This window comes from Pelophylax lessonae (genome assembly GCF_965119305.1).
Source record: "Pelophylax lessonae genome assembly, chromosome: 6".
Lineage (NCBI taxonomy): Eukaryota > Metazoa > Chordata > Amphibia > Anura > Ranidae > Pelophylax > Pelophylax lessonae.
This window is the reverse complement of record NC_138773.1, coordinates 179,016,110-179,026,548: the sequence shown is the minus strand read 5'-3', so window position 1 is coordinate 179,026,548 and position 10,439 is coordinate 179,016,110. Positions and strand designations below refer to the sequence as shown.

The following is a 10,439-nucleotide window of genomic DNA, read 5'->3' as shown; positions in this document are numbered from 1 at the left end:
GCATTCCCTGTGCCTGCAAACGGCGAGCGTGTCGAGTGAAGAAAAAGCAGCAGAGAAGAAATCTGGGGGAGCCATCGCGATAGCATCCGGGTTGAAGGTCTCTGTACCTCCGACCTTGAAAAAGTAAGGCAGTTCCAGAAACTTCTGGAAGTCTGGCCCCGAAATCGGCATGCGGCATAATTAGGAGCGGAAGTGGCGCTGTGGGGAGGCGCCCAGGGTAGTGCAGGGAATAGGGAGGCGGCTATACATGTTCTGGGGCTAGGCGGTGTTCTGGATTGACGGGCACACGTGACTGGAGGAGATTTCAGAGTGTTGCAGCGTCCGCTCTGCTTCAGTGTGAGACACGTGTGTGTGAGTGAGAGACAGGACTGCTACTGCTCTACAACAGGTAATACCGGGGACGGAGCATATATAACACTTTATTACTTTCTTCTTTTTATTTATCTGCTTACACAACCCACCCTTCGTCTACCTCGTGTGGGGTTAGCTGTGCCATTCACTCTCCACACCTAACATCCTATGGGGGGGGGGATTTACTAAAACTGGAGAGAGCAAAATCTGCTGCAACTGTGCACAGAAACCAATCCGCTTTCAGCTTTTATGGTTAAACCTTCATTGAACAAGTTAAAGTTAGACGCTGATTGGCTGCCATGCACAGCTGCACCACATTTTATACTCTCCAGTTTTAGTAAATGGATTCTTACATGTTAGATCCCTGGAAAGGAGCACATGGTCCTAGTATAATCTGTGTCGATGACAGAGTGTCCACTCTGCTCACACACGCATATATATAGAGGCACTTAATTGCCAGTGAGATTGACATACAATATAGTAGTGTTGCATGTCTCCTCTTTTTTATATACATATTTTTATTCTGTATGCAAAGGGGTTTTTTTTTTTTTTTCTTTTTTCTAAACGTGCATATTTTTCTGTTGTCTTTTTCTAGACTTCATCATAATGCTGCGTTTGTCCACCGTACTTCGCCAAGTGCGCCCAGTATCCCGAACCCTGGTGCCGCGCCTGAGCCGAGCCTATGCTAAAGATGTGAAGTTTGGAGCCGAAGCCAGAGCACTTATGTTGCAAGGCGTTGACCTTCTAGCTGATGCTGTTGCAGTCACTATGGGGCCAAAGGTACGTGTGTGTCCTGATATGATGTCCATGCTCCTTTGCTGAGTGCCCAGTTTACGTTAAGCCTAAGTTTTTATTTAAAAAAAAAATGTGGATGATTGTAAATGATCGCCAACCCATTCAGTTTAAAATATTATTATTTCATGTTCTTATATAGCGCTGTCAATTTATGCAGCACTTTGCATATACATTGCACATTCACATCAGTCCCTACCCTCAAGGAGCTTACAATCTAAAATAGAAAAGAAAGTAAAGCATTTGTGTGTAGACATAAACAATAATATTGGTTTAACCAAAATAACCAAACATTTTTTATAAATGATCACATTCCCTCTGTTCTCAGCTGCATAAGAGCTGGGGGGAGGAGAAGCAGCAGCACACTGAGCTTCCCAGTGAATGGCAGTGCAGGGGGGTGGGGGTGTCAGGACAAGTGATTATTGCAGGAGAGCACACTGAGTTCCCAGCATAGCTAGAGAACTGATCATGCTGTGTTCTCTTGCTTAGTGTGGTCAGCTTTTAATAGGAAAGCAGAGGAAAGCACATTCCCTCTGTTCTCAGCTGCATAAGAGCTGGGGGGAGGAGAAGCAGCAGCACACTGAGCTTCCCAGTGAATGGCAGTGCAGGGGGGTGGGGGTGTCAGGACAAGTGATTATTGCAGGAGAGCACACTGAGTTCCCAGCATAGCTAGAGAACTGATCATGCTGTGTTCTCTTGCTTAGTGTGGTCAGTTTTTAATAGGAAAGCAGAGAAACTGTCAGGAACACCAGGGATTTAACATAAAGGAAGCAATACAAAGAACAGGAGAGTTTCTCATACACATACATGGTATACTGGGCACATATCAGGACTATGAAGTGTTGGGGTAACACGCTTGAAGCACAAATTACATTAATTTTCTTCAACAAGATGTGTCCTTTGTGCTGCTGTGTCCTAGTATAGCAGAAATCTTCCTTCTCGGGTGACCTGGCAAGGTTGGAGTTAAAGTAGTTGTAAACCTCAGACATGAAATCTGAACAAAGCTTATCCCTCTATAGTGTGTACTTATCTCATTTAAGAGCACGATATGTCATTTCTGTCTGCTGCTTTGTTCCTCTGCTATCAGCATGAATTACTTCCAACAAGTTTTCCTGACACAAGAAAAAAAGGTGACTAGCAGATTGACAGCCGCAGCTCTGTTCCTGTGTGCTGTCTGAAGGGGGGGGGGGGGTCTTCCTTCCAATTGGCTCTCCTCACTCAGCGGAGTGTAACTTCAGCTCTCCACCCCTTTTATCTGAACTCTCAGACAAGCTTTAAAAATTCAGTACTTTGAATGGATGAAGACAAGATACAGGTACAATTTATGTAGGATCATGTGTTTCATCTCTGTGTCACCTGAGGATAGTCACTTCACTGGGTATATGGAAGGGTTCACAACCACTTTAGGGCCCTAGGTAAAATAAAGAACAGGCACAAGGGACATTACTTATCTTCAACAAGATGTGTCCCTGTTGCCTGCTGTATCCTGGTTGAGCAGAAATCATCCTTCCCAGATGACCTTCTGGTGTAGGTTAAAGCGCTATTCAATCCAAAAGCAAACCTTTATTATATTGCAGATTACCAATTCTTACATGTGTTGGCTGCATTTTTTTTCCTTTTTAGGCTTTCATGTATTTTCACCTGGTGATACAGCCAGTAAGTCTGTTGTTTTTCAAGGAAAAAAACAAGATGTCCTATAAATGTAGCAGCTTAGAGTGTTAAAGAGGTTGTAAACTCGTATAAATTTTTTTTTTTTTTTTACACCCTGCAAAAGAAAGACATAATGAGCTAGTATGCATCGCATATTAGCTCATTATGCAATACTTAGCTCAGAACGAGCCCCCGCCGTGCCGCTCACTCACCTCTATGACGGGCGACATGTCTAGTCGCCCGTCTTCCGGGATCGCGGCATCCGGCCATCTGATTGGCCGGAGCCGCGGTGACGTCACTCCCGCGCACGCGCGCGGGAGCAGACAGTCACGGCACGGGGCTCTGAAGGAACGGCACGATCAGCCGTTCCTTCAGAGCGCATGCGCCAGTGACGTCACTGGCGACATGTAAGGTAAATATCTCCTAAACGGTACATGTTTAGGAGATATTTACAGTACCTATAGGTAAGCCTTATCATAGGCTTGCCTATAGGTACAAGTTGTAGAGGAGGGTTTACTTCCTCTTTAAGGCAAACCATTTACCACCGTCAGTGTTTATAATCCTCTTTTATTCATTCATGTAAAAGTTTTATTCTAAAAGTAAAAAAAAAAAGATTGTTCTTACTGCAGTATGAGCTGGATTAATACTTCAATTTGTTAGTGTATCTAAATCTGCTAGTACATCTTACACTCCCCTTCCCCCAGAACGGCAATGCTGCTGTCCAAAGATGCTCCCTGTGCTCCTTCATCCAGAGTGCAGGCACCCTAATACAGGAGGCTTGTTACTGGCCAGATTACCAGGTGAAAACAAAGGGCAAAAAACCTAAACAAATGCAGCACCACGTTAAATGATTGGTAAGATGAAATATATTACATTTTTGGTTTTGGATTTAATAACACTTTAATATAACTAAGGGGACAATCACAAGCAATCATCAAGAGTGCCCAACTATGCCAACTTTTTCCACCCAGTTCCTCCTTTCATAGAAGTCCTACAACAAAATCCATGAATGCAACATGATCTCTTATTGGAGGTTGGGCAGCTGATGGAAAGATCTGCTCCCTCAATTTAGGGATCATGTTTCATTTCATAGAAGTTGTAGTATGATGTTATGAATGGAGGAGGTGGGTGGAAAGGGCAGGTATTGTCAGGCACCCTTGATTTGCCTGTCTGTCTATGGCTCAGTGCAGCTAAGCCGTAGGTGCACTGTGCTGCTTCCGCAGTGCGGGTAAACCGCAACGCGGAAAACCAGCCTTATAGGGGCTCAAGGCAGTAAGTGGTCTTTTACATTTGTGGTTTGTGGTGGTAAAACCCCATAGTTTATTGTGGCCCACGACTGGGTATCAAATTGCTTAAGTGGCCCTCACTCTTCAAAAGGTTGAGCATCCCTGTCCCAGGGTAACGACCCTGTTCCTGCAGAGGCAAAGATTCTGTGCCCTTTATAACCCCTTGGACAGGAAGACCCATACTGGTAGGATCAACAGGTGGAATCTTAAGGGAAAGGAAAAACGCCCACCTCAGTACAGTCTAAGTATATGGGAAGGAAGGGCTAAGCATAAAATTTAAAGCTTTAAGTCTCCTGTGTATACTTATGTATTTAAAATATTCAAAAGTATTTCATCAAGTGCAAAAAATCCATTCAATTAAAATAGTCCCATCATGCTGAAAATGTTATTGTGACTCCCTTCACAGTGTAATACACTCACCAGATAATAAGGTTCTTTAAACCTGAAGTATAATCACTTTTGAAAACCAATAGCCAAAATCTCCAGCACAAGTAGCGGCAGAGTTAATCTCTTCTGCCTGAGAATCCCACCACCGGCAGCTAATCTTTCTAATCCTGGGATGAGATCACATGGTTCAACTCCATACAAAGACATTTGATTCACCATATTGTTGAGGATATGCTGCCCATCAAAAAAACATATAGAAGGGAAGCTGCTTCAGTGTAGCATTTATGAAAACATATAAAAAAAAAGTACATGAAATTGTGAAGCCGGCAATAATTTGTACACCCTGCTCAACACTGGAGACCGCAGTGTGTGATGTCAGTAAGTGCAACAAGCTCAGCTCTGCATGATTTGTCTAACAAGACATCATCAGGGGCTGCTGCACTGACTGACGAATCAACAATTTGAACTGTGGACTCCTGATCTATGGTGGGCCCATGATGTCCTGACATTGGGCTTTACTCAACCTAGAAGATCGCATGTTGCATACTAGATGATTTGTCTAACAAGACGTCATCAGGGGCTGCTGCACTGATGACTGACGAATCAACAATTTGAACTGTGGACTCCTGATCTCTGGTGGGCCCATGATGTCCTGACGTTGGGCTTTACTCAACCTAGAAGATCGCATGTTGCATACGGGATGTGGCAAAGTACAGAAAAGTTCTCTAAAGTCCGTGATAAAGCATGCCAATAGTATATCCAGCCCTGGTTTTGGAAATGATTGCCGTACACAGCTTGATTGTTCGGTTGTTCAGCCTGAACAGGAGAAAATCATTTGATAGCCTCATCTACATCCCCCCTGCCTTCTGTTGTATTTAGGCACCCTTGGCTGCTGGAATAAGATGGTTCTGCCAAACAGTAACTTCATCTTTTACAGTGCAGTCACTGTTAGGGTGACCATATCTAATAGAAGGTAACTGGTACAGTATTACGTTAATTATGAAATAAATAATAAAAATGGTTACTCCCATCATATTTGCAGGCAAAGCAAGGCTCAGAGATTGTCAGCAGGGCGCCACTGTACAAGGAAACAAGCAGATGTCTGAAATGGGGGCCCGCGCACACTAGCTATACTCCAGTGTGTGTGACTCCAGGAAGTTCCGTGATATCACTTGCAAAGTGAAATCTTGATTAATGTGGCTACATGTTTTGTGGGATGGCCCACTTTTACTTTGTTGGGGTTGTTTAACCACTTCACCTCTGGGAGGTTTACCCCTCTTCTTGACCAGGCCATTTTTTTATTTTCTGCTCTATAAATAAAGGACCGACCATTTTGGAGAAGAGAAACGCCTGTAAAAAATCTAATTTTTTTTCATCAATTTAGGCCAATATGTATTCTGCCACATATTTTTGGGAAAAAAAAATCCCAATAAGCGTATATTGATTTGTTTGCACACAAGTTATAGCATCTGCAAATTATTCAATATTTATTTTTAGTTTGTTTTTCACCAGTAATGGTGGCGATCAGCGACTTAATAACAGACTGCGATAGTGCAGCTGACAAATCAGACACCTAATTAACTCTTGACCCTTTTTTTTTTTTGGAGACCAAGTGACATTACAGTGATCAGTGCTAAAAATATGCATGGTCACTGTACTAATGACACTGGCAGGGAAGGGGTTAACATCAGGGACAAGCTAAGGGTTACCTGTGTGCCTAAGTTGTGCTTACTCACTGTGGGAGAGTTGCTTTGACTAGAAGGCCAAGATCCATGTTCCTGCTTTGCGGCAACACAGAATCAATGCCTTCCTTACTGACAGAATGACAGTCTTGTCTTGTACAGACCCAGAAGTGTCAGATCACATCCTAGGTACTTGATCTGGCGTAGAGCGGCCACCCTGCAGCAATAAATGTATGGTGGGTGGTCCACAAGTGGTTAAAAGCAGAAGTGGCGCTGCTTCTTATATGATCAAATTCCTGCTGGGAATAAAGGGATATGTCCTACTGCATATGTTAGCAGATATATACATAAGTTAGACCATTCCTAAACAAACTAATATATAAATAAAAAAAATCATATGCATACAAGGGTACTTGACCACTTTCGGCCCACTCACCGTCAAATAACAGTGGATCGGCTCTTGTTCTGGGGCGACATCCTATGACGGCACCTAGTTAAGTCGCGATTGCCGTGTCCCAGGACCCTGATCTTAGCAAAGAGCCACAGCTCTTTACTTTATGTGATCAGCGGTGTCCAATCACAATTTGTTTCACAATTTTCGGTCTTTTTTGGCTTTTCTTTTTTTAGCAAAAAATAAAACCCAGTGTGATTAAATACCAAATTAAAGCTCTATTTGTGTGAAGAAAAAAAAATAAAAACTAATTTGGGTACAGTGTTGTATGACCACGCAATTGTCATTCAAAGTGCCACTCTGAAAGCTGAAAATTGGCCTGGGCAGGAAGGGGGTGAAAGTGCCCAGTATTGAAGTAGTTAATGCAGTGCTCCAAAATTCATATATCAATTCAAACACTCAAAACTTTCAAGCAGTGCATCCAAAACAGTACAGTAAAAAGTTTCCACAACAAAGTGATATAAGTGCTATGTCCGAATTTGTGGGAATTCATACATGTGGGAAAAAAATAACAAAAATACTTCTACTACAATGCAAACAATTTGTTACTGTGCAATTACTTGACAAGTGGAATTGGATCCAAAACAATAATGGTAACAAGTGCTATATCGAAGTGACCGCCACTAAAAAATTAGAAGGCCATAAATAGTGCTGCATAGGGTCACAATTCATGCGATGTGCCAGTGCTCTCCCTAACTTGCTGGACTCACTAGAAAGCTTTCCCCTATTATGGGGTAACTAGCCTTCCCAGCACACTTGGGATGTATAACCAGTGAAGATCCAGGGCTTGTCTTTCCTTCCTCCTCTGTTCCTGTGCCCATCAGTCTCATTCCCATACGGGAATAATGGAAAATGAGCCACATAGTGTAAACCCGTATATAAAGCATTTATTAAAACATGCGTATAAAATTGCACTTGCATGGTTTAGAACGATCAAGAAGCAGTAATGAGCGTGTACACCAGGAAGTCCGGGACGCAATGCGCTTCAGAAGTTCAAACCAGAAGTGAGGTGATGAGGCTAGATGCTCCGTCCTACATGTTTCATCATACTGACATCAGGGGCTGCGCCATCTTGCTACACTCTCTGGCTTATATCTAATGCAGCAACCTAGCAACCCAGTGACATGTAGTTAGTGGCCATCTTTACGATTACCGGATCATAAATTGGCCATATCTCGCTAGATTTACTTAACGCCTTGTTTAGACCTACAGCTTCCAATCCATAGGGGATATTGTGTATAATTATCTGGCTGGTTTAAATTAGTATTTCAGGGTTGTCAGGGTGCCGATACACGAGTCCATTATAAAGAATCATTATAAACCCATTTTACTTTAGCCCAGGGGTTTTCAACCCGTGGCCTAGGGGCCAAATGCCCTTGCTTGCTTTTATGTGCCCCTTGGAGCATTTTTATAGCCATTGATGCAATACTCTATTCCTCCTACTGACACCAATAAAGAGGCATAATTCCTTTTGTGAACATCAGCAATGGGGCGCCATTCCTCCCGCTGACACCCGTTGGTGGTGGCGCCATTCCTCCTGTTGACACCCGTTGGTGAGGCGCCATTTCTCCAGTTCATCCCTCCTGCATTCACCAGAAACTGAAATGAAGAACTGGCATTTGACTACCTGCATCTCCGGTTTCTCCAGGCCACTTCAACCCAAATGCATAGACTTCTCCTGCACCTCAGGAATGTCCTTCCTGCCATAGATTTTTTTTTTTTCCCATTTCTCTCCGCATCTAACTTGATCAGACTTCTTGGAGTGCACATCCTAAAGTTCTAAGACCTTGACTGCCTACCTTTATTGGGATCCAAGCAACAGTGTTGGATCTCTTGGGCCCCCTGTGACTTCACTGCTGGAAACTTGGAACTCTGCAATCCATGCTTGCAATATCTTGTCTCATGTTAGCCCACTGACCTGACCCGTCAAGACCACCCCCTTTCTCGCCAACCCTGTATTTACCGAGTATTTGATGTGGGCCCCAAGTTTGTGAAATCCAAACCCTCCCCAATAATGCAAGCTATGAATACTGCTGGTCTTTCACACTCTGGCAGGTGACTTGAATAGTTTCTAGAATCTAGATCTATGCACTCTAATCCAGGGTTTGACAAATTTGCCTGAAATCTAGGAGCCAGCTGAAAAAGTTAGGAGCCAGTTTTTTTTTTTTTTTTTTTTAAACTAACAACCAAGCTTTATTTAATAAAACGGATACTAAATTTACACATAAATACGACTAGAACCCCACTCTCCTCTATAGCGCAATTGGATGGAAACAGACTGTCTCTTTCCATCCGATGCCATCTGATCCGATCCACGGGATGGATAGAAAATAGAACCACCATCCGTCTGTTTTTGGCGGACAGGATCAGATGGCGGCAGATTACTGCTCCATATAGGAGAATGAAGGGTCTGATCAGGTCTGCCTGAAATACTGACAGGCGGACCTGATCAGACAGCCCATGTGAAAGGGGCATTCAGCTGTGGCACGGCGATGAGGGAAAAAAAAGTGTGTGTGTGTGTGTGTGTGTGTGTATATGTATATATATATATATGTATATATGTGTTTTTTTTAATAAGAATTGGAAAAAAAAAATGTATTTTTTTTTTTTACATTTAAAAAATAAATAAATAATATTAACCACACTCCCTGTCCACTTACCTTTAAGCAAAGGTAACTGGACAGAGAGATGAAGCCTTAAAAAAAACTTCCCTCTCCTCTCCTCTTTGGAAGGAGATGGGAAGGCATTGAGAGCATGCATTACTCCCGGCCACCACAAGAGGGCGCCAGTTCCCCAGCCTCTCTCATCTCACAGAAGAAGGCCGAAAAGCCGGGGCCTCAATTTTTGGACGGCGCGGAAGTCTGTGCACTCGAGGAGGAGGTGAGGGGCGCAAAATGGACAGGACACCTCCTGAAGGGCACCCCAGGCGCCAGGTCGCTAATTCTAGTCGCAAATGCGACCTGGCGCCCGGGGATTGTCGAACCCTGCTCTAATCATAGGCATGGGATGGCTGGAGACTCCAGAGGTTTGTGGCTATTTGTAAGTGTGTGATATATATTACAGTATATACATTTTTTATTTTTTCATAAAACCGTATATTTTTCTTATTCATTTTTTTTTTTTTTTTTTTTTTTTTTTTTTTTTTTTTTAGGGAAGAACTGTCATAATTGAGCAGTCATGGGGGAGCCCCAAAGTAACCAAAGATGGTGTCACAGTAGCAAAAGCAATTGATCTAAAAGACAAATACAAAAACATTGGTGCAAGACTAGTTCAAGATGTTGCCAATAATACAAATGAAGAAGCGGGTGATGGCACAACTACAGCAACTGTCCTTGCTAGAGCAATTGCTAAAGAAGGTTTTGAAAAAATTAGTAAAGGTGCAAATCCAGTGGAAATCAGAAGAGGTATGTATTGTATGACATTTTCCCCATTGATACAGATTATTGTGAAATTCACTATCACTCTTTCCCATCCAGATATCCTGCATTTGTTGGTAAACAGTCAGTGCATATTGGTTGCGGGGTATTTTAAAGTGGTGTTATACAATTTTCACTAATAAATATTTCTTATAAGGCCTAGTACAGCTTGTACTTGCGAAGTGATGCAGTATACAAAGGCCTACTAGACACTGGTGACACTCCAGAGCATGGAACTCTTGCATAATTCTCCACTAGCTCAGGCTGCCATGGGTAAATAGGAGATAGTACAATTTAATATCTCCCTAATTCAAAGAGTTTTGTACTGAACGTACATAAAGATGGGAGTTGCAAAGAAAACGAAGATTCCCCCTTCAAAAGACCTGTTTGTCACCGGAGTTTTATTGGGCTGGGTTGTATGATT

At 42.8% G+C, this 10,439-nt stretch overlaps 1 protein-coding gene across 1 annotated transcript in view; it reads left to right on the top strand.

Annotated features, from left to right (window-relative positions):
- Positions 1-8: 8 nt before the first annotated feature.
- HSPD1 (heat shock protein family D (Hsp60) member 1) overlaps positions 9-10,439 on the top strand; it is a 33,177-nt gene continuing 22,746 nt past the window's right edge. Inside the window, exons 1-3 of the mRNA XM_082260852.1 lie at positions 9-123; positions 947-1,131; positions 9,751-10,003. Of these exons, the coding sequence (XP_082116978.1) occupies positions 958-1,131; positions 9,751-10,003 (427 nt within the window). The 5' untranslated portion in view covers positions 9-123; positions 947-957. The remainder of the gene's footprint in view (positions 124-946; positions 1,132-9,750; positions 10,004-10,439) is intronic.